This window comes from Oncorhynchus gorbuscha, linkage group LG02 (genome assembly GCF_021184085.1).
Source record: "Oncorhynchus gorbuscha isolate QuinsamMale2020 ecotype Even-year linkage group LG02, OgorEven_v1.0, whole genome shotgun sequence".
In the NCBI taxonomy this organism is placed as follows: domain Eukaryota; kingdom Metazoa; phylum Chordata; class Actinopteri; order Salmoniformes; family Salmonidae; genus Oncorhynchus; species Oncorhynchus gorbuscha.
Genome location: NC_060174.1, coordinates 93001957 through 93027150, shown reverse-complemented (window position 1 = coordinate 93027150; position 25194 = coordinate 93001957). Strand labels below are relative to the sequence as shown.

At 41.4% G+C, this 25194-nt stretch overlaps 1 protein-coding gene across 2 annotated transcripts in view; it reads left to right on the top strand.

Annotated features, from left to right (window-relative positions):
* Nucleotides 1–1688: 1688 nt before the first annotated feature.
* Nucleotides 1689–25194, top strand: part of rasa4 (RAS p21 protein activator 4) — a 76904-nt gene continuing 53398 nt past the window's right edge. For both annotated transcript variants that reach the window (XM_046327405.1, XM_046327413.1), the window contains exons 1-4: nucleotides 1689–2026; nucleotides 15035–15091; nucleotides 17468–17581; nucleotides 21839–21900. In XM_046327405.1, the coding sequence (XP_046183361.1) occupies nucleotides 1962–2026; nucleotides 15035–15091; nucleotides 17468–17581; nucleotides 21839–21900 (298 nt within the window). In that variant the 5' untranslated portion in view covers nucleotides 1689–1961. The remainder of the gene's footprint in view (nucleotides 2027–15034; nucleotides 15092–17467; nucleotides 17582–21838; nucleotides 21901–25194) is intronic.

The window sequence follows — 25194 nt, the reverse complement described above, 5'->3', positions numbered from 1 at the left end:
GTTGGGCTAACACAAACAAATGGGTAAGTTAAAATTTCTTTAGGATCGGTGGGTTCCCTGCAGGATGGTTCAGCTAACATTGTATTAGAATGAGGTTGTAAGGAACAAGGACAGACATATCTGATATTGGCAGAGAGCTTAAATTCTTGTTAATCTAACTACACTGTCCAATTTACAGTAGCTATTACAAATAAAATAAAATCAGATTGTATTTGTCACATACACAAGGTTAGCAGATGTTAATGCGAGTGTAGCGAAATGCTTGTGCTTCTAGTTCCGACAATGCAGTAATAACCAACAGGTAATCTAGCTAACAATTCCAAAACTACTACCTTATAGACACAAGTGTAAGGGGATAAGAATATGTACATAAAGATATATGTGTGAGTGATGGTACAGAGCGGCATAGGCAAGATACAGTAGATGGTATTGAGTGCAGTATATACATATGAGATCAGTATGTAAACAAAGTGGCATAGTTAAAGTGGCTAGTGATACATGTTTTACATAAAGATGCAGTAGATGATATAGAGTACAGTATATACAAATACAAATGAGATTAATAATGTAGGGTATGTAAACATTATATTAGGTAGCATTGTTTAAAGTGGCTAGTGATATATTTTACATCATTTCCCATCAATTCCCATTATTAAAGTGGCTGGAGTTGAGTCAGTGTGTTGGCAGCAGCCACTCAATGTTAGTGGTGGCTGTTTAACAGTCTGATGGCCTTGAGATAGAAGCTGTTTTTCAGTCTCTCGGTCCCAGCTTTGATGCACCTGTACTGACCTCGCCTTCTGGATGATAGCAAGGTGAACAGGCAGTGGCTCGGGTGGTTGTTGTCCTTGATGATCTTTATGGCCTTCCTGTGACATCGGGTGGTGTAGGTGTCCTGGAGGGCAGGTAGTTTGCCCCCGGTGATGCGTTGTGCAGACCTCACTACACTCTGGAGAGCCTTACGGTTGTGGGCGGAGCAGTTGCCGTACCAGGCGGTGATACAGCCCGACAGGATGCTCTCGATTGTGCATCTGTAGAAGTTTGTGAGTGCTTTTGGTGACAAGCCGAATTTCTTCAGCCTCCTGAGGTTGAAGAGGCGCTGCTGCGCCTTCTTTACGATGCTGTCTGTGTGGGTGGACCAATTCAGTTTGTCTGTGATGTGTACGCCGAGGAACTTAAAATTTACTACCCTCTCCACTACTGTTCCATCAATGTGGATAGGGGGGTGTTCCCTCTGCTGTTTCCTGAAGTCCACAATCATCTCCTTAGTTTTGTTGACGTTGAGTGTGAGGTTATTTTCCTGACACCACACTCCGAGGGCCCTCACCTCCTCCCTGTAGGCCGTCTCGTCAGTGTTTCCTTTCAAATGGTACCAAGAAAATACATGTCCTTGCTTCAGGGCCTGAGCTACAGGCAGTTAGATTTGAGTATGTCATTTTGGACGAAAATGGGGGAAAAAAGGGTCCAATCCATAAGAGGTTAACTGTGCCAGTTGCTGGATGCAACTCTGTATTGGATGTAACTCTGAGCTGGATGCTATACAGGATGTCGTATCCAACTCAGGGTTACAGCTACTACTGTATATTTAGCCACATAATTGTCTTTCGGTTTCTTTAATTTTCATTCCGCACAGTAGGTGGCGGCATAAATAACTTTTGGATGTAGTCTTTCCGTACAACTCCAACGAAGAAGACCGTAGTCTACTATCAAATACTCACAATCGCTCTCTTTCCAACAACGAGCGAGTGGGTCACAAGTAGGTTGATATATACAAACCGCCGAGTTGCAGACAGATATATGATACGTGGCAAAAATAATATTGACGACGTTTGTCTGTGTGTTCAATATACTGCTGTCAGGCGCGAAACCCCCAAATTCTGTTTGACAGCTGTTTTTGAGGAGGAACAATCTGCGCGTAATATCACAGCGGAGTCATCACCGTTTGGACGCTGGAACTTGGAGAAATGGCAAAACGAAACACTTTATTTATCAGAATTGTGGAAGGGAAAAATTTGCCAATTAAGGACATGTAAGTACTGTTACTGTACATGTTTTACTCTTCGTTTTTTGTTCACCGATTTACCAGACTTTGCTTGTCAATTTGCTTAGGATAGGACTTAATTGATAGGCTTTTGCTCCTCATTTGTATTTGATATTTAAATGTGAATTGAATCAACTACTTTAGGGTATTTCAATGATAGACTGAACCAACCTTTTGATGCTGTAAAAAAAACGCTGGTATGTTTTCATTATTGGTAAATGGGTTTATTGTGTAGTTGTTTCCTCAAACACGTATCATTGATTTTGTAAATATATGATTATAATACAAAACACATCAAAGTAAACATCCCTGGATAATGAATATGAACTATGCGGTATGTCAATCAACAATCACATCAAACAGAGCCTACTCTACCATGAAAACATGACTTCAAAGGAAAGCCATTCTTAGAAAAATAAATTATATAGATGATGGGCAATAATATGGAGTTGGTCCCCCCTTTTGCAGCTATGACAGCGTCCACTCTTCTGGGGAGGCTTTCCACTAGATGTTGGAACATTTCTGCAGGGACTTGCTTCCATTCAGCTACAAGAGCATGAGTGAGGTTGGGCACTGATTTTGGGCTTTTAGGCCTGGCTTGCAGTCGGTGTTCCAATTCATTCCAAAGGTGTTATGATGGGATTGAAACAGGAAAGGGCCTTTCCCAAACTGTTGCCACAAAGTTATAAGTACAGAATCGTCTAGAATGTCATTGTATGCTGTAGTGTAAAGATTTCCTTTCACTGGAACTAAGGGGCCTAGCCCGACTCATGAAAAACGGCACCAGATCATTGTTCCTCCTCCACCAAACTTTACAGTTGGCACTATGCATTCGGGCAGGTAGCTTTCTCCTGGCATCCGCCAAACCCAGATTCGTCCATCTGACTGCGAGATGGTGAAGTGTGTTTAATCACTGCAGAGAACGTGTTTCCACTTCTCCAGAGTCCAATAGTGTAGTATATCATCTCTCATCACTCTCCACATCTCTTATCTGTTTACAGAATTCAATGCTTTGGATAAAAACAAGCAGACTCTGAAGCTGAACTAAACATAGGTTGACAGTGCATTGGACAATTGAAAAAACAGAAGCATCTCCCACTCAGCTCACTGCTAATTGGCAAAGAAAGTTGTTGCTCTGTGCTCCCCCGATTTACAATACTTCGCTCCACATCTTCCTTTACTCATATATATATATATAGCCAAGTTATCATCACTCATTATGTATTTATTATTACATGTTTTACTTTTCTATTATTTCTCTATTTACTTTTTCTCTCTGCATTGTTGGGATTTGATATCAACTCTGCTTTTCCATTGCAAGTACTCTAAACATTCTTGCCGCCTCTGAAAATCCTCCCAACTGTCATTCATTTATACTCTAATATGACCTGTTCCAAATGCTACCCTATTCCCTATGTAGTGCACTACTTTTGAATGGAGCTCTAGTAAAAAAAAGTGGTGCACTACATAGATAATAGTGCCATTTGGGACAGAACCATGGTTGTGGTCTAACCCAATAATGGACTAAAGGAGCCTAACTTTGCTCCTTATAGTCCTAGGACCTTACATGATCTGTTTAAAGGTAAATTATCTTTGGAAGCCGAAACAGCCAAATAATCTAAACTTGAATCGATTATCAAATGCGGTATGATTCTAGAAACATGAATCCATCTATTTTATCACATCAGAGAAATAATAAAAAAAAATACAAAATATACAGTCACTGTTTTAAAACACTGACAGCCGACAATAACACGTTTGTGGCGCCCGTCTTACGTTTACACACAGTTGATAGGAGACGCAGATTGCTAATTAGCACAGGTAGTTGACTCTGTCTTCCGTCTATTTTACGTAAACGCGCAGTAACATGGAGATATGGCCGTGTGGGAACACTAACCCTATAAAGGTGTGTATCAATTTGGGATGCATGATATCGGTGAACATATCGGAATCGGCCAATATTATCTTAAAATGCCAACATTGGTATCAGCCCGATATCTGTCTAGTTTAACGCCGATGTGCAAAACCGATGTCAAAGCTGACGTGCATACTTATGACACCACGTAAAATTTTGCGCTACACTGGCAACACCGCATTCCTAACCTAGCCCACAATGTCTGCTGTGTGGATCGAGCAGTCATCTGAAAGAGTAAGAGAATTTCAGCGAGACAACTCAGGCAAAATCGATTTAAAACCAAGATAATGGAATTATTAAAGTCCACCATAATTGCAAATCAATTCATTAAAAATCCTTCAATGTGATTTTCTGGATTTTTGTTTTCTCATTTTGTCTGTCATAGTTGAAGTGTACCTATGATGACAATTACAGGCCTCTCATCTTTTTAAGTGGGAGAACTTGCACAATTGGTGGCTGACTAAATACTTTTTTGCCCCACTGTATTTAGCTAGCTAACTATAGCTACTGAAACAGATTGTCGTTCTGTTTTTGAGGAAGAACATTGTTTGCATCCATGAGTTAGCTAGGTTTTTTTAATGACCAGCACTGCAGCTGCTCGAGACAACTTTACCAGCATCATAGCATACATATCATTGTAACGTATGAAATATGAGTGATAGTGTAATCAATGTGTAATAACTAGGTAAAAAATGTATGAACGTGTTAAATTATTATGTGACGTGCAGTCATATTCAGGTCCTGATTGGTCAACAAGCTTATTTGACACGTCAAATAGTGTTATTTGTATATATTTTTTTTACACGGAAGGACCCAAACGGCGTTCCATAGCAATCCTGGTTGAGAATGAAATGACGGAACCAATGAACAACGAAACAGCACAGCAAAATAACTTTTTGGTGTGTGTGTGTGAACTTTATTTAACTAGGCAAGTCAGTTGACAACATTCTTATTACAATGACGGCCAAACCTGGACAACGCTGGACCAATTGTGCGCCGCCCTATGGGACTCCAATCATGGCTGGATGTGACACAGCCTGGATTCGAACCAGGGACTTTAGTTTCACCTCTTGCACGGAGATGCAGTGCCTTACACCGCTGCGTCCATGTGTGCGTTAACTATTTAACTGTACTAGAATGCTTAAAAGGACGCTAAAATATTAATTATTGGTATCACGTATCAAAATATTGGATATCGGTATTGGCCAAAAATGTCATCGGTACATCACTATTATCAATTTGAACCTTTTTTGGTTTTAGAAAAAAAACATTCACTGATATGAAAGATGCGGTCCTTATGCTTCCAAAACTGTACTGCAAGTGATGTGTGTTAAAGTTCAGACCTAGCGTTGGGACACTTAACAAAACTTCCCCCATACAAAGAGACCTTTGTCCAATGTCTTGTGTAATGTAACTGAACTGAGAGCCATGATAAAGGGCTAGGTTTATGATGGAAAGACTGGTATCATGATGCAGGAATGTGAGAAAATATGTGAGAATGATTTATCCAGGTATTCCACAGGATATTTTTTTGCTTTGTTATAGTGTGACCTTTCTGGTGCTGTGTTGCTAGAAAGACTGGTATTTCATACTAATTAATTGTGAAATCGGCCAACCGGAATTCTTTCAGAATGGCGCTTTAATATGCTAATTCTGTCCTTTTCTTCACTGGTGGTAAGCACCGGTTCACTAGCTCCTGTGTCTAGTATGTACACTAAATTAACTTTATTGTTAACACCTTCCCAGAGGATTGGAGACTTGCATTAGCTCTGCTTAGACAGCTGTGGTGTCAAGTATGTACACTGACTCCTTTTTAATACCTCAGTGCTGTACATGGGTGGTTTGGTGAACAACACTTGTGGAATGAGTAGCATCCCCCTGAGACCTGGAGACTTGCATTAGCTCCCTGAACTAATGCCCAGGCTTTAACTCGGAGGGTGAACAGTCTTGTGGTTTACAGGAGACCTGGGCAAAAAGTCAAACCCTGGTCTGTCACATACCGATGTGTGGGACAGTGAAAACCAAGAGCTGCCTCCACATCCTGGATTTAATGTGTTTATTGACATATTCATTGGCTGGGCATTGTGTAAAGTGTTGATGGCTTGTTTGCACCCTTTTCACATGATTTGAGGTCAACTCCTTTTTAAGACGGTCAACCTGAATAACAACATGACTGTCTTAAAGGTCTGTGTCTCAAATGCCCCAATTTGATTAGACTAAGTGTGTCATGAGAAATGTCATTCTAATTTTACTTCAACTTTTCAGTATTTGGCAGAGGGATCAGGCAGAATTTCTCTTTGGACATGCATGTTTTCCAATGGGTTTTAAGTGCTGCTACAGTAAAGTAGACGGAGGTAGAGAATATTCACTCCTTCACTCTACATAAACAGACGGGGAGTGGATTTACACTGCTTGTCTGTCAAATGATACATGAAATGACTTTGAACCCCATCTATTTCTCATCTAAACACACAGATCCTCTTCCTATCAATACACATTATTTTTGTGTACGTGACTAATGTCTTCTGTGTGTGACCATGGTTAGCAACTATCTTGTCCACATTTACCCACGACACATCCCCTAAATACACAAGTGTCAACCTCACAATGGAAGAAGCTATTTGTAAGAGGCTCATGGGTAAAACAACAACCAACAAACGTTTCCTTAGCACCAGTGACTATCACGGTACTGCAGGTGGTTCACACTAAACGTTGCCTACGTGGTTAAACTGACAAAAGTAGAGCCAAGTTTAATGTAACACCTGATTCCGACAGTCCCCAGCTTCCCCATCACTGTATGTAGCTCATGCTTCCTTTGAATTCTTCAATCAATAAAAAAAAATTCTGACAAAGGTGTGAAATAATGACATTTGCATACTAAATAAAACAAAGAGCCCAGGAACCACCACGTGGATTGCTATCTAGTTAATTATATTGATTAAATTGTTATTTTGGGTAGATATAACCTTTTTTGTGTGTTTAACACACAGTACTGTACAACTGTTTCCCCGCAAATGTTTGCAATTTGCATGCGCTATGGAGTAGCTGCGGTGAGAGAGCGCCGTAGTGGAAGCGTTTGAGCAAAAATATCTCGCTTGACGACACTGTTTCGCTCCATCAGAGAGATGAAGGCGTGCTGAAATAAATCACCCGCAGCAGTATTCAGCGCTCAACGATGCCGCAGCCCGCTAATAGCCGTACTACAAGTCACTAATCCTGCATCTGACATATAATTAAATTCCCTCAACTAAACAATCTACTCTTTAATTTAAAAAAAAATGTAAACCCTACCCTGACTAGGCTATATCGCCTCGTTGGCGCGTAGCGCCGATTGTCTCTTGTTCAAGGTGAGAAACTGTTCTGTCACGGTGTCTTAGATAAACCATTTTCCTCTGGATGGTGTGATACAAGAGCCAAATGGTACAAAACAAAATGGAAAGACCAGGAGAATAAAATAGTTTATTTGATTAGCGTCATTTACCTGAGCAGGAGAGTCCCAATTGTTTTGTTACACTTTTGGCCGCAAGCCAAAACTAATGTTTCCAAATGGCACACAGAGGAGACAATGGTAAGGGAAAAACTCCTTCAGTAGGAAGAAACCTTGAACAACGTTGGACAAAAATATAAACGCAACAATTTCAGCGATTTTATTTTTATATTTTACTTTTTCATTTTTGTATAACTGTTTTAAAAATATTTTGTTTACTGCATTGCAGTTCATATAAAGAAATCATTTAAATTAAATAAATTAATAAGGACCTAATCTATGGATTTCAAATGACTGGGCAGGGGCACAGCCATGGGTGGGCCTGAGAGGGCATGTGCACACCCACTGGGGAGGAGGACCAGCCAATCAGAATGAGATTCCCCACAGAAGGGCTTTATTAGAGATAGAAATACTCCTCAGTTTCATCAGTTGTCTGGGTGGCTGGTCTCAGGTGAAGAAGCCAGATGTGGAGGTCCATGGCCTGTGTGGACTGCGGTTGTGAGGCCGGTTGCCAAATTCTCTAAAACAATGTTGGAGGTGGGTTATGGTAGAGAAATTAACATTCAATTCTCTGGCAACATTCCGGCTGTCGGCATTTTAATTGCACGCTCCCTCAACTTGAGACATCTGTGGCATTGTATTATTATTATTATTACAACTGCACATTTTAGAGTGCACTTCTATTGCCCCCAGCACAAGGTGCACCTGTGTAAGGATCATGCTGTTTAATCAACTTCTTGATAACCCATCCACCTGACAGGTGTGGCATATCTTGGCAAGAAGAAATGCTCACAAATGGGGATGCAAACATATTTGTGCACAACATTTGAGAGAAATAAGCTTTTTGTGCTTATGGACATTTTCTGAGCTCTTATTTCTGCTCTTGAAACATGGGACCAACACTTTACATGTTGCGTTTTTATATTTTTGTTCAGTATAGCTTAAGAGTATAGCCTGTCCTCCAGTCATATGGCTGGCTTGGTAGAAATTTGCAGTACCTTTTTTATATCACATCACCATTTTGGCCAAAGTGTTATCCGACCTAACATTCTTGATACCAAGATTGCGTAGCAGTGAAGACATGTTTGTTTTGTCCTCTTGTGTACTTTTAAATATATATTTGAATTTATTTTCAATCTCTTTTCGATTTTTAATTCGATTATACCTTCCGTTAACCTGCCTCAACCAATGTGATACGGAATCGCTATTATTTTCAATTTTAGAACACATTCAAGAACCTCCAGAAGCTAACCAGCTAATTAAATACAAGCTATTTAGTCATTGTTAGCTACTGCTAGCGGCTTTTACCTTCTGCACAGATACCAGCCCTGTTTTTGCCTGGTTAATACTCACTAGTCTACCAGTATCGGACTGTCTCTCCACAACAACGCCGGATTCCTGCTGTAATCCCTGGACCACTACTTCTGCTCTTCACAGCTAGCTTGCAGCTAGCTAGCTAGCGCACAGCTTGCACTCACTGTGGCACCCAGTACCGACGCTATCCCTGAGGCCCACCTCCCGGCCTACTCAGCTGTTCACCCGAACCCCACTCATACACGGCTAGAGCCCAAAACTCCACCGGATCCTTGCTGTAAACTCTGGACCTTGGCACGGCTGCCACCGATTGGATATAGTGGCTAACTCCACTGCCACGAAGCTAGCACCAGTTAGCCGTGAGCCAGGCACATCTCCCGGCTAGCAAACTAAATTCCACAATACCTCTTTCGCCATCTGGCTTGGATTCTCTGTCGACACAGCGCCCGCCGCACCACCACGACTGGTCTGCCGGTGAATACTCCATCCGCTGTGCCTTCATCCGGCCTCCCTCGGAGCAGACGCTCCTACTAGCCCAGGGCTACTAACTTTAAACTCCGTGTCGCTAGCGTAGTGGCTGCTCCCCTGTTCCATCTACTGCTGCCCCGTGGACACTATGATCACTTGGCTACATAGCTGATGCCTGCTGGACTGTCCATTAATCACGGTACTCCATTCTGTTTGTACATTTTTTTGATCTGTCGGCCCCAGCCGCGAACTCAGGTTCTGTGTGTAGTTAATCCGACCCTCTCTGCCTAGTCATTGCCATTTTACCTGCTGTTGTGTTAGCTGATTAGCTGTTGTTGTCTCACCTGTTGTTTTAGGGGCGGCAACGTAGCCTAGTGGTTAGAGCGTTGGACTAGTAACCGGAAGGTTGCAAGTTCAAACCCCCGAGCTGACAAGGTACAAATCTGTCGTTCTGCCCCTGAACAAGCAGTTAACCCAGGCCGTCATTGAAAATAAGGATGTGTTCTTAACTAACTAGCCTGGTTAAATAAAGGTAAAATAAAAAATAAAACAATTTAGCTAGCTCTCCCAATCAACACCTGTGATTACTTTATGCCTCACTGTATGTCTCTCTCAAATGTCAATATGCCTTGTATACTGTTCAGGTTAGTTATTGTTTTAGTTTACAATGGTGGCAGCTCCAAAACACTTCTGCGAGCAGGCCTTTCTAATCGACCTGGCCTGGGTATCCTGGAAGGATATTGACCTCATCCCGTCAGTTGAGGATGCCTGGCCATTCTTTAAAAGTAACTTCCTCACCATCTTCGATAAGCATGCTCCGTTCAAAAAATGCAGAACTAAGATCAGATATAGCCCGTGGTTCACTCCAGACCTGACTGCCCTCGACCAGCACAAAAACATTCTGTGGCGGACTGCAATAGCATTGAATAGTCCCCGCGATATGCAACTGTACAGGGAAGTCAGGAACCAATACACACAGTCAGTCAGGAAAGCAAAGGCCAGCTTTTTCAAGCAGAAATTTGCATCCTGTAGCACAAACTTCCAAAAGTTCTGGGACACTGTAAAGTCCATGGAGAACAAGAGCACCACCTCTGAGGCTAGGTAACACGGCCACCACCGATAAATCCATGATAATCGAAAACTTCAACAAGCATTTCTCAAAGGATGGCCATGCCTTCCTCCTGGCTACTCCAACCACGGCCAACAGCTCCACAAGAGCACCCTCATAGATGTTATCCTGACCAACTGGCCCTCCAAATACACCTCCGCCTCCCCAGCTTCTTCTTTACCCAAATCCAGTTCAAACTCTCTTTCATATCGTCTGAGATCCCCAAGGACTGGAAAGCTGACGCAGTCATCCCCCTCTTCAAAGGGGGAGACTCCCTCCAAACTGTTACAGACCTATATCCATTCTGCCCTGCCTATCTAAGGTCTTCAAAAGCCAAGTCAACAAACAGATCACTGACCATCTCGAATCCCACCGTACCATCTCCGCTGTTCAATCTGGTTTCTGAGCCGGTCACGGGTGCACCTCAACCACGCTCAAGGTACTAAACGATATCATAACTGCCATCGATAAAAGAAGGTATTGTGCAGCCGTCTTCATCGACCTGGCCAAGGCTTTCGACTCTGTCAATCACCATATTCTTATCGCAGACTCAGTAGCTTCTGCTTTTCTAATGACTGCCTTGCCTGGTTCACCAACTAGTTTGCAGACAGAGTTCAGTGAGTCAAATCAGAGGGCATGTTGTTTGGTCCTCTGGCAGTCTCTATGGGGGTGCCACAGGGTTCAATTCTCGGGCAGACTCTTTTCTCTGTATATATCAATGATGTTGCTCTTGCTGTGGGCGATTCCCTGATCCACCCCTACGCAGACGACACCATTCTGTATACTTCTGGCCCTTCCTTGGACACTGCTATCTAACCTCCAAACGAGCTTCAATGCCATACAACACGCATGCTTTTCAACCGTTCGCTGCCTGCACCTGCACGCCCGACTAGCATCACCACCCTGGACAGTTCCGACCTAGAATATGTGGACATCTATAAGTACCTAGGTGTCTGGCTAGACTGTAAACTCTCCTTCCAGACTCATATCAAACATCTCCAATCCAAAATCAAATCTAGAATTGGCTTTCTATTTCGCAACAAAGCTTCCTTCACTCACACTGCCAAACTTACCCTAGTAAAACTGACTATCCTACCGATCCTCGACTTCGGCGATGTCATCTACAAAATAGCTTCCAATACTCTACTCAGCAAACTAGATGCAGTTTATCACAGTGCCATCCACTTTGTTACTAAAGCACCTTATACCACCCACCACTGCGACCTGTATGCTCTACTCGGCTGGCCCTCGCTACATATTCATCGCCAGTTCACTGGTCACGATGGCAACACCCACCCGTAGCACGCGCTCCAGTAGGTGTATCTCACTGATCATCCTTAAAGCCAACACCTCATTTGGCCGCATTTCCTTCCAGTTCTCTACTGCCTGTGACTGGAACAAATTGCAAAAATCTTGTTGGAGACTTATCTCCCTCACCAACTTTAAACATCTGCTATCTGAGCAGCTAACGGTTAGCTGCTAACCGGTTGCTGCAGCTGTACACAGTCCATCTGTAAATAGCCCACCCAATTTACCTACCTCATCCCCATACTATTTTTATTTATTGACTTTTCTGCTCTTTTGCACACCAGTATCTCTACCTGCACATGACCATCTGATCATTTATCACTCCAGTGTTAATCTGCTAAATTGTAATTATTCTCCTACCTCCTCATGCCTTTTGCACACAATGTATAGACTCATTTTTTTTCTACTGTGTTGTTGACTTGTTAATTGTTTACTCCATGTGTAACTCTGTCTGTTCACACTGCTATGCTTTATCTTGGCCAGGTCGCAGTTGTAAATGAGAACTTGTTCTCAACTAGCCTACCTGGTTAAATAAAGGTGAAATAAAATAAAAACATCTAAAACAATGCCCACCCTGGCTCTGCAGCCTCGTGTTTCACTGTTTGGCATGCGTACTAGTCCAAACATTTTAATCAGGTCATCTACCATATTAGAAAAACACACACTTGTTTTGTTTCAAAATGGCACCCTATTTTCTATACCGTGCATTACTTTTGACCAGAGTGCTCTATATTTGGGACTTGCACATTTTCTATCCAGCCACGACCCCTTAGATAACATAGGCTCTTAGAAGACTGAGTGTTCCTTCCTTGGCAAAATGAGAAGGATCTGACTCACAGAGAAACAAAGGCTATGTCCAGAATATTGGAGGAAGGAGGGATATCTCTCCTTCCTCCAAGAATGTGTACTTGTTCATTTCCCTTCACTGATTGGAAGGGAAATTACTGATATTAGAAATATGATAAACTCCCACTAGAACATGCCTCGCCTTCCACCAATCCAATACTTTTAGATTTGTGGGAAGTAGATCCTAAGACAGGGAATTTTCACTAGGATGAAATGTCAGGAATTGTGAAACCTGAGTTTCAACTGTACATAAGTATTCAACCCCCTGAGCCAATACATGTTAGAGTCACATTTGGCAGTGATTACAGCTGTGAGTCTTTCTGGGTAAGTCTCTTAAGCGCTTTGCACACATGGATTGTACAATATTTGCACATTATTCTTCGAGTTGGTTGTTGATCATTGCTAGACAGTCGTTTGCAAGTCTTGCCATAGATTTTTCAAGACGATTTTTAGGTCAAAACTGTAACTAGGCCACTCGGGAACATTCATTGTCATCTTGGTAAGCAACTCCAGTGTATATTTGGCCTTGTTTTAGGTAATTGTCCTGCTGAAAGGTGAATTTGTGTCTGTGTTAATTGGATATCAGACTGAAACAGGTTTTCCTCTAGGATTTTGCCTGTGCTTGTCTCTATTCCGTTTCCTTTTATCCCCCACAAAAAAACTCCCAAGTCCTTGCCGATGACAAGCATTCACATAACGTGATGTATCCACCACCATGCTTGAGAATATGAAGAGTGGTACTCAGTGATATGTTTTGGATTTGCCCCAAACAATGCTTTGTATTCAGGACATAAAGTACATTTCTTTGCCACATTTTTTGCGGGTTTACTTTAGTGCCTTAATTCAAACAGGATGCATGTTTTGAAACATTTATATTTTGTGCAGGCTTCCTTTTCACTTTCATTTGGTTAGTATTTTAGAGTAACTACAACATTGTTGATCCTTCCTCAGGAGAACTATCGCAGACATTAACTCTGTAACTGTTTTAAAGTCACCATTGGCCTCATGGTAAAATCTCTTAGCGGTTTCATTCCTCTCTGGCAAATGAGTTAAGAAGGACGCCTGTATCTTTGTAGTGACTGCGTGTACTGATACACTTTGGATGGTGTAATTAATAACTTCACCATGCTCAAAGGCATATTCAATGTCTGCACCCCCAATCTACCAATAGCTGGCCTTCTTTGCGAGGTATTGGACAACCTCCCTGGTCTTTGTGGTTGAATCTGTTTGAAATTCAATGCTCAACTGAGGTACCTTACAATTATCTTCGTGTGAGGTAGTCATTAAAAAATAATGTCAAACACTTATTGTCCATTTAGTCAATTCAACTTATTATGTGACTTGTAGTTCTTTACTCCTGAACTTAGTTAGGCTTCCCATAACAAAGTAGTTGAATACTTATTGACTCAAATGTCACCTTTTTATTTTTTTAATTAATTTGTAACAATTTTCACTTTGTCTCATCAGCCCGCACACAATGTCAATCTCCAATTTAATCAATTTTAAATTCATGCTGTAACACAACAATGTGGAAAAAGTCAAGGGGTGTGAATTCTTTCTGAAGGCGCTGTATATTCGCATAGATTGCGAATTTAGAATAGATTTAGAATACTGATGGTGTTTTTGGATTCTTGACTTCGTCCTAACTTTTGATGTCTTGCTGCAATTATTTAATAATTATTTTGTTTGACATTTTTTACTACACTGTTAGGATCTAGTAACACAAACATTTCGTTGTAGCTACTATAACATCTGCTAAACTGTGTACGTGACCAATAAACTTTGATTAGATTTTTTTATTTGATTTGGGACGCAGCCTGAGGCTTTAAAGGCCAGCAGCATCTCCGGTTGTGATGTCTGCCGGTACCCGGGATGGCTCTTTTGAACTGGGAAGCTGCAAAGGCTAGACTAGAGGCTGTTTGCGCATCTGGTGCCCTTTCGCCGTAGGCTTTGACTCACACCAAAGGAAATGCACGTGAACACACACACACACACACACACACACACACACACACACACACACACACACACACACACACACAAAAAGCATGTTAAATGTTTCTATGCTGGCTCAATCCTTTGTTTTAATATTTCCTCACACCTTGTGGTTGTAGAGCTTAGCATCAGTACAATTAGGCTTATCCATCCTTCTGCAATTTTTTTTTTTTTTGTTAGAATTAAACATTTATAAAATTATACGTAACCTCTGCCTCGGGTAGACCATTGAGTGTCAATGGACATTTGGGCAACACTTTTTATTTGAAGGTTACCTACATAAGGATGCCCTTCTACGTTCATTACTACTAACAAACATATCAGTACATAAGCATTCATATATTATGTCCGCATTATAAGTGACATTACTGACACAGGCTATGAAATTTCAACATGCGGTTGTTGGCATAAGCATTATTACTGCTTATGAATGCGTTTTGGTACAGTAATAATGTTTTATGAAGTCTTTATGTAGTTATGCCTTACCGTGTAACTGTCATCTTCTCCGAGTTTCATCAGTGAATGTGTTTATGCCCTCTCTGATTTCCATTGCAGAACTGGAAGCAGTGATCCATATTGCATCGTGAGGATTGACAATGAGGCCATCATTAGGTATGTGTTTGTGTGTCCTGTCTCTGGCAGACCTATTAAGCCGGCTGAAGATCCTCTCTGCCGCCCTGCTTTGTTTGCGCTAAGGCGATTATCATACATTTTTACCGCTTTTGATTAATTAGATAATTTCCATAGCGCACCGCTTACTTTCAATTAGTTTGACACATCTCAGCTGGCTAAAGCTTTGTATTTAGATCCACCTGGGTGTGTTTTGATGATAGCCAAGAGTGTGTTTTAATCCATGTATTATATCTAGAATTACAATGTGGTGTTTGTCGATTGTGATGGACTAAAATAATTTTTAGCTGAGGTTTGTCTGCATAGAATAGAAATGCCTTTAATTTAGGACCGTGTTATCCAAAAGGATTAGGACAATATGGCCATTATCTTTAACCAAGCGTTTGTTGTTATGAGCAATCTGCTGGTTAAGTCAGTTGGTTGCCTCAGCCTGACAATCTGCTGTAGACTGAACAGTAAAGTAAGAAAAGGCCAGCTTTGCTTGTTAATGTTTAACTGTTTGACCTCTCGTCTGGCTCGCTGAATGGGGGCTGACTGCAAAAAGCTGAAGTCAGTGGCTGTATGCTCTCTCGCTAGTAAATCCTTAATTGTGGAATTTGAGCCTGCCTGTCTCCATAGTGAGATTCAGTGGGAGGTGGAGGGGTAATGGGGAAATTACTTAGGAGAGTTAAGTAAATGTCTTGTCAAAATCACACTTTAAAAAACATATTTTTTTACTTTTTTGTTTACTCAATCCCAAATGTTGTTGACTTGTCCTATACTAGGATTTGCAGAATGAATTGCAAAAAAATCCTACCCATAGAGAGGCCGATTTTACTTTTTTAAATTTAAGGGGTCGAACAGCTTAATATTGCGGAATGGTTGTTGCTTCCATCAATGTAATTGTCTGCATAATTTCCAATCCCCCATATATATTTTTGGGGTAAATATATGTATCCATATACATGCACATACCTATATAGATATACACACTCTTTTTAAAATGTTTTTTAAATATAACTTTTATTATTCCCTACCTACCACCCATCCGCCAATTGGAGTAAACTATTAAACAATAACACGAGGCTTCTACCTTCAGTTTATACATATTATACACATTTTACAGACTCAATCTATTTTACAATAGTTATATTTTGTTTGTTTTTAGTCCTTCCTCTTTTTCTGATGTCCATCCATTTTGATTTCTATTTGTAACTGTGCTATTTCACAAAAGTTCTGAACCTATATACATTTTACAGACCCTGTATGTTTTACATTGGTTACCTTGTTGTTAGTCTCACCCTTCATCTCCATTCAACCCCTCCCATCTATCTCTCAACACCATCCATATTGAATTTCTATTTGACATATATTTTTCAACTGTGCTGGGTTGCTTCACAAAGTACTGAACCTTTCTATTTTCATAGCTTCCACAGATTGTAAATTAAAAATACATTTTTTTAGCTAAAATAATTATTATAGTATTCATTGATTGACTATGGATTTTCAAATCACCCAGTATTGCTATCTGCAGCATTAGTTCTAGGCAAATGTTGCAATTCTTCAGCCACTCCTGGACCTGTGACCAAAAATCAGCTACATATGGACAATACCAAAATAAATACTCTAATGACTCTGCATCCTCACAGCAAAAGCCTGTTTAAATATGGGCAGCACCATTGAGCACTTTCACCATTTTGGAGTAGTCAACTGGGTGGGACTTCCTATGGGTTAAGGAAGGATCATGTTAAGGAAGGATCATTAAAAAATGCTTTCTCTTTCCTCATAGAACATGTCAATGACTGGTGTATATACCCATACCATTCCAAAACAGAAAAGCTGATTTTTAACATTCTTAATTAAATTTTTAGGGGAATTTCGAAGGAAAACTATTTCACTCAGTGTAATTCATTACTGGATCATATGTTATAGATATCTGGAAACGCGGGACAGTTATTTTAAAGATTTATGTAATGCCTTTTCCTTTGGAAATAAATGAATACCTCAGCCATTCTTAATGTTGGATGGTCCTGTTTAAGACATTTCGCAGGAATATAAATCCTTGGCTAGCCAGCAGAATATATGACAGTCAAATGACTTGATGGATACCTATTAGCAACAAACAATCAAGGTTTATTGTGTTTGATCAATGATGCAAACTAAGATAAATCTCTGTCATTGGAAAACACATCGTTACTCAAATTCAGGGCTCCTGAATGACTCAGATGTGCTACTAGATCAATACGGGGACTAGTATAGATTATTGTGTATTTATGCCTGCATCACTTTATTAATATGCCTTTATGGTGTTGTCTTATGACCTTATCTCAATATGCCTTTCAATGTTGATAATAGTATGACCTTATCTATCTCTCCCAGGACGGCTACGATATGGAAGACTCTCTCTCCCTTCTGGGGGGAGGAGTATAACGTTCACCTGCCCCCGTCCTTCCATACCATCTCCTTCCATGTGCTGGATGAGGACTCACTGAGGTAATGAGGAGGTTGTATCTTATCAAAGTCAACTTTTTATATCATTGCCACACAAGGTTTTTACTACAGCAATAGTAAACAATCCTTTCAAGTCCTATGCCGTACTGTATTTTAATATTATTTATATCCATTATGGACCCTATTCAAATATATTTAAGTCCTTTTTTAAATACTAATTTCAAAACACTACAGTACATTAACCCTTTACACTCATGGGAATTGGTCTATATGGATAGGACTAAATTTAAATGTTTCTTACAGAGGAAATATGAAAAGCATAAGCATGGTGGAAATTGAAAAACAGTTTTGAGATTATGGGATCATTATTAGACAGGTTGAGGACACAACAGTTCACCTGACACAATACTGAACATAAACATTACGGTGTTGATTTTTACTATACTTATTGCCACGTTTGTTAATCAAAAAATATTGTGCTTGGGTGTTTGGCTTGCTTGTATGACATTTGATCTTGCAAAATACATTGAGTCCTCTTAATTTACAGCATTTCCCTCACTCAGACAACAAAACATTTGCATAAGCTGCCCAATTAGCAGGAGAGATGGGGGCGGCAACTTGTTGTGTGCGGTGCTGAAGTTCAGAACGGCTGTCAATCAAAACCCATGCAGAACTGCGAAGTGCAGTGCTTGAACTCTGACTTTGTTTTATAAAATGTTATTGTAAAGCCACTCCGTTCCAATTTAGGCGCGTATCAGTGTCAAAATCTGCCAGTTTCAACCAGTATACAGGTATGAGTCCAAAAGGTTAAAGAATAAGTTACATGAAGAAGTTGTCTTCTGCTTTTTTCAAGGAGGTACAGTACCAGTCAAAAGTTTAGAAACACCTACTCATTCTACGGTTTCTTTATTTTTTACTCTTTTCTACATTGTAGAATAATAGTGAAGACATCAAAACTATGAAATAACACATGGAATCATGTGGTAACCAAAACCGTGTTAAACAAATCTAAATATATTTGAGATTCTTCAAAGTAGCCACCCTTTGCCGTGATGACAGCTTTGCACATTCTTGGCATTCTCTCAACCAGTTTCATGAGGTAGTCACCTGGAATGCATTACGGTGAACAGGTGTGCCTTGTTAGAAGTTAATTTGTGGAATTACTTTCCTTAATATGTTTGAGCCAACAAGTTGTTGTGACAAGGTAGAGGTGGTATACAAGTCCTTAATATGGAAAGAACAGCTCAAATAAACAAAGAGAAGCAACAGTCCATCATTACTTTAAGACATGAGCGTCAATCAATCCGGAAAATTAGAAGTTTCTTGAAGAAACTTGAAGTTTCTTCAAGTGCAGTTACAAAAACCATCTAGCGCTATGAATAAAACTGGCTCCCATGAGGACCGCCACAGGAATGGAAGATCGTGTTACCGCTGCTGCAGATGATAAGTTCATTAGTTACCAACCTAAGAAATTGTAGCCCAAATAAATGCTTCAGAGTTCAAGTAACAGACCCATCTCAGCATCAACTGTTTAGAGGAGACTTTGTGAGTCAAGCGTTCATGGTTGAATTGCTGGAAAGAAACCACTACAAAAGGACACCAATAAGAAGAAGAGACTTGCTTGGGCCAAGAAACATGAGTAATGGACATTAGACTGGTGGAAATCTGTCCTTTGGCCCGAGTACAAATTTGAGATGTTTGGTTCCAACCACCATGTCTTTGTGAGACCCATAATAGGTGAATGATTATCTCCGCATGTATGGTTCCCACGTGACGCATGGAGGAGGTGTTATGGTGTGGGGGTGCTTTGCTGGTGACACTGTCAGTGATTTATTTAGAATTCAATGCACACTTAACCAGCATGGCTACCATAACATTCTGCAGCAATACGCCATCCCATCTGGTTTGGGATTAGTGGGACTAAGACCCAACACACCTTAAGGCTGTGTAAGGGCTATATGACCAAGAAGAAGAGTGATGATGGAGTGCTGCATCAGATGACCTGGCCTCCACCATCATCCGACCTCAACCGAATTGAGATCAAATCAAATCAAATGTATTTATATAGCCCTTCGTACATCAGCTGATATCTCAAAGTGCTGTACAGAAACCCAGCCTAAAACCCCAAACAGCAAGCAATGCAGGTGTAGAAGCACGGTTTGGGATGACTTGGACCGCAGAGTGAAGGAAAGCAGCCAACAAGTGCTCAGCATATGTGGGAACTTCTTGAAGACCGTTGGAAAAACATTCCTCATGAAGCTGGTTGAGAGAATGCCAAGAGTGTGCAAAGCTGTCAAGGCAAAGGGTGGCTACTTTGAAGTATCTAAAATAAGATGTTTTTGGTTACTACGTGTTATTTCATAGTTTTGATGTCTTCACTATTATTCTACAATGTAGAAAATAGTAAAAATTAAGGGAATCCCTTGAATGAGTAGGTGTCCATGTCATATCTGCTACGTGGAAACATGCAATGTATTCAGAAAGTATTCAGACCCCTTCCCTTTTTCCACATTTTGTTACGTTACAGCCCGATTCTAAAATGGATTAAAAAATTTAAAAATCCCCTCATCAATCTACACACAATATCCCATAATGACAAAGTGAAATCAGGTTTTTAGAAATGTTTGCAAATGTATTATTTAAAAAAAAAACCTTTCTTTCGATAAGTATTTAGACCCTGTATCCTGTTTCCATTGATCATCCTTGAGATGTCTCTACAACTTGATTGGAGTCCATCTGTGGTATATTCAACTGATTTGGAAGGCACACACCTGTCTATATATAAGGTCCCACAGTTTACAGTGCATTTCAGAGCAAAAACCAAGCCATGAGGTTGAAGTATTTGTCTGTAGAGCTCTGAGACACGACTGTGTCAGCATAGATCTGAGTAAGGATACCCCAAAAAATTGTAGTGTTGAAGGTCCCCAAGAACAGTGGCCTCCATCATTCTTAAATGGAAAAAGTTTGGAATCACCAAGACTCTTCCTAGAGCTGGACGCCCGGCCAATCTGGGCAATCGGGGGAGAAGGAGGTGACCAAGAAACCAATGGTCACTCTGACAGCGCTCCAGAGTTCCTCTGTGGAAATGTGAAAACCTTCCAGAAGACAACCATCTCTGTAGCACTCTACCAATCAGGCCTTTATGGTAGAGTGGCCAGATGGAAGCCACTCCTCATTAAAGGCACATGACAGTTCGCTTGGAGTTTGCCAAAAGGCACCTAAAGGAATCTGACCATGAGAAACAAGGTTAGCTGGTCTGATGAAACCAAGATTTAACTCTTTGGCCTGAATGCCAAGCATCATGTCTGGAGGAAACTGGCACCAGCTGAAGGGACTGGGGGCCAGGATCGAGACAAAGATGAACGGAGCCAAGTATAGAGAGATCCTAGATGAAAACCTGCTCAGGACCTCTGGGGCAAAGGCTGGGGTAAAAGTTCACCTTCTAACAAGAAATTGACCTTAAGCACACAGACAATGCAGGAGTGGCTTTGCGACAAGTCTCTGAATGTCCTTAAGTGGCCCAGCCAGAGCCCGGACTTGAACCCGATTGAACATCTCTGGAGAGACCTAAAAATAGCTGTGCAGCAACGCTCCCCATCCAACCTGACAGAGCTTGAGGATCTGCAGAGAAGGGAGAAACTCTCAAAATACAGGTGTCAAGCTTGTAGTGTCATACCCAAGAAGACTCAAGGCTTTAATCGCTACCAATGATGCTTCAACAAAGTACTGAGTAAAGGGTCTGCATGCTTATGTAAAAGTGATATTTCAGTTGTTTAGACATTTTTGCAAATGTATATAAAAAAAACATGTTTTTGCGTTGTCATTACGGGGTATTGTGTGTAGATTTGAGGGGAAAACAATTGAATACTTTTTAGAACAATGCTGTAACGTAACAAAATGTGATACAAGTCAAGCAGTCTGAATACTTTCCGAATGCACTGTAGACCTATCTTTTAATAATAATTTAGTTGTCTCAACAAATTTCAGGGGTATTTAGTGTCCTCTTTTCCCTGGGCTTGCAATCAGCTGCGGTGTGCAAAAAACGGCTGCGCCCCGGTATAAACCAGTAAGCTGATTGAGCTAACATATACAAGTGACCCATTGACTTATCATAAGACCTTTGGACATGAGAAGTTGCTAAAACTACACTATTGCGCAAGAAAAACCTGTGACTGCTAGCCTGCATTGTGGTAAACATACACACTGCAGACTCATATGAATTTATTATTGACAGTGGTACAAACTTGAAGAGCAAGTTCAGTGGAATCTACCTAACCTGTAGCCCTTGTGTCGTTCCAGCCGTGATGACGTCATCGGGAAGGTATCGATCAATAAGGAAGCCTTGGCTGCCAAACCACAAGGTGAGACCTCGCTGTGGCTGTGTTTTCCTCAAATCATGGCTTGAGGCAATATAAAGCGTTTTTTTTTTGGCTCTAAACATGTCCAATTATTTAGTCATGTGCACTTTCCTTTATGCTAACACTGACCAATTTCTTTGAGTTTTAGCAACTTCCATGTTCTCAGAAATGACGACAGAGAGGAGACTGGAGTAAGCTAGTTGATCTTAGCATGTTGTCGGGTCAAATGAACCCATATTGTTGAACTCCAGTACACTACCGGTCAAAAGTTTTAAACACTCACTAAATTGTAGAATAATAGTAAAGACATCAATCTATGAAATAACACATGGAATCATGTAGAAAAGTGTTAAATCAAAATATGTTTCAAATAGCCACCCTTTGCCTTGATGACAACTTTGCACACTCTTGGCATTCTTTCAACCAGCTTCACCTGAAATGCTTTTTCAACAGTATTGAAGGAGTTCCCCCATATGCTGAGCACTTGTTGACTGCTTTTCCTTCACTCTGCGGTCTGACTCATCCCAAACCATCTCAATTTGTTTGGGAGATTGTGGAGGCCAGGTCATCTGATGCAGCACCCATCACTCTCCTTCTTGGTAAAATAGCCCTTCCACAGCCTGGTGGGATGGCGTATCGCTGCAGAATGCTGTGGTAGCCATGCTGGTTAAGTGTGCCTTGAATTCTAAATAAATCACTGACAGTGTCACCAGCCAAATCACCCCCACACAATAACACCACCTCCACCATGCTTTACGGTGGGAAATACACATGTGGAGGTCATTGTTCCCCCACACCGCTTCTCACAAAGACATGGCGGTTGGAACCAATAATCTCCAATTTGGAATCCAGACCAAAGTACAAATTTCCACCAGACATTTCATCTTCACTCTACTGTTTTTCCACGGTAAGCTCTACACACTTTTGCAAAGTGATTCCATTACAACATTTAGTACACTGTTTGACTCTTAAAACGCCCCAAAACATGTGGATATTGTGGTTACAAAGTGCATGGCGAACAAGGAAATTGCCCAGCTAAAGGCAAACAGAGTGAAGATGAAATGTCAATCAAAAAGTCAAATGCTGATTAACTGTTTATTGATTAAGTGACACAAAAAAGTCAAATATCAGAGACAGAGCAAGCCTTCGCTGATATTGAGATAGGAACACAAGACAAAGAGCTAAAGTTCAAACTGGACACTGCTGCACAAGTAAACATTATTCCTCTGAATAAGTACTGCAGCTTGACATCTGAATGTGAGCTACAGCCCACCACATGCAGACTGACTGGTTATGGTGGTGAACAGCTCCCAGTAAAAGGTACATGCACTTTCAAATGCAAATACAAGGAAAGTGACATGATGTTGGACTTTTACGTTGTTGACACTGGAGCACCTGCAGTGCTAGGTCTTAAAGCATGTTTAGACATGGACCTCATCAAGCTAGTTTTATCAGTGACAGCATCAGTAGAGACAAAATGTACTGGAGGAGTTTGCTGACGTTTTTAAAGGAATAGGATTATTCCCAGGAGAATATACCATTCATCTTGACCCAGACGCAACCCCTGTGGTCTACCCACTGAGAAATATTCCCCTTGCTCTCTGTGTCTGTCTGAAGAAAGAGTGCTCCATGCTCTCCAAATCTGACATAGTCACCAAGGTTACAGAACTGACTGACTGGGTAAACGCGTTAGTGGTGGTGGAGAAACCACGCACAGGGAAGCTCCAGGTATGCCTCGACCCAAGAGACTTGAACAAGGCTATCAAACGCCCCCATTATCCTTTACCGACGCTAGTTGGCATCGCACACAAGCTAGCGGGAGCACACTACTTCAGTGTCCTGGACGCAAGATCAGGCTACTGGGCTATCAAGTTCACAGAAGAGTCATCTAAGCTCACAACATTCAACACACCGTTTGGACGCTACAGGTTCCGTCGCCTGCCTTTTGGGATTATATCAGCCCAAGACGAGTTTCAGCGAAAGATCGATGAAGTGTATGAAGGCCTCGACGGAGTTGTGACAATTGTGGACGACATCCTTGTCTTTGGTCGAACTAAAGAGGAGTCCGGCTCAACCCCGAGAAGAGCACAGTCGGCGCTACAGAGGTCAGCTACTTCGGACATCTTCTCAGAGCGACTGGAATCAAGCCAGATCCACAGAAGATCTTAGCTATAAAAGAAATGGTGCCACCAAAGAACCGTGCAGAGCTGGAAACAGTGCTTGGCATAGTAAACTACTTAGCATTGGAGAGCCTGGGTGCGAACTTGGCTAATGCACCCCTGCGTCTACTGCTAAAGCAGTCCAGCGAGTTTCTCTGGGACAAGCAACACGACATTGCTTTCCAGAATGTGAAATACTTGATCACGAGAGAACCAGGACCAATCCTTGCCTACTATGACCCCAACAAAGAGCTCAGACTCCCAAGTGGATGCATTGAAGTATGGACTAGGTGCAGTGCTACTGCCAGAAGGAAAGCCCATTGGTTACGCTTCCCAATCTCTCGGACTGTGAAATCAACTACGCTCAAATCGAAAAGGAGCTCTACGCTGTATGTCTTGAATGACTCCCCTCAAACACCAAAGGGCCAATGTTACCTCACTGTATCCCAAACCGACCCTAGCAGGTCGTGACAACCGATCTGTTCACCTGGATCAACGAGGACTACATCGTAACAGTGGACTACTACAGCAGATACTTCGAACTCGACAAGCTTCACAGCACCACATCTGCAGCTGTGATACACAAGCTGAAAGCATCCTTTGCCAGGCATGGTATTGTAGAGACTTTAATATCTGACAATGGGCCCTGTTACAAATCAAATGAGTTCGAATTCTTCACAAAAGCATGGGAGTTCACATGTCATAACAAGCCCACATTACCCTCAAAGTAATGGCCTTGCTGAAAAATCTGTGCAGATTGCTAAATCACTCATGGACAAAGCAAAAGCACACGAGAGACCCCTAGCTCAGTCTCCTTGAATTCCGCAACACTCCAGTTGACAACCTCAAATCACCAGCCCAGCTCTTGATGAGCCGCAGACTTCGCTCCATCCTTCCCAGCACCAACCAGCAGCTGCAACCTGAGGTCGTCAGCTACAAGGAAATGCATGAAAAACGTGCACAGAGACAACAACAACAAAAGTGATACTACGACAGGTCAGCTAGACCACTGCCACCACTGATCGACGGAGAGTCAGTTAGAATGGCCTCTGGAAGCCAGCAGTTGCAATCGTCGTCACCTACTGAACACAAAAGAACAACACACTGATGAGATTAACTGTTCCCCTGAAAGAGAGTG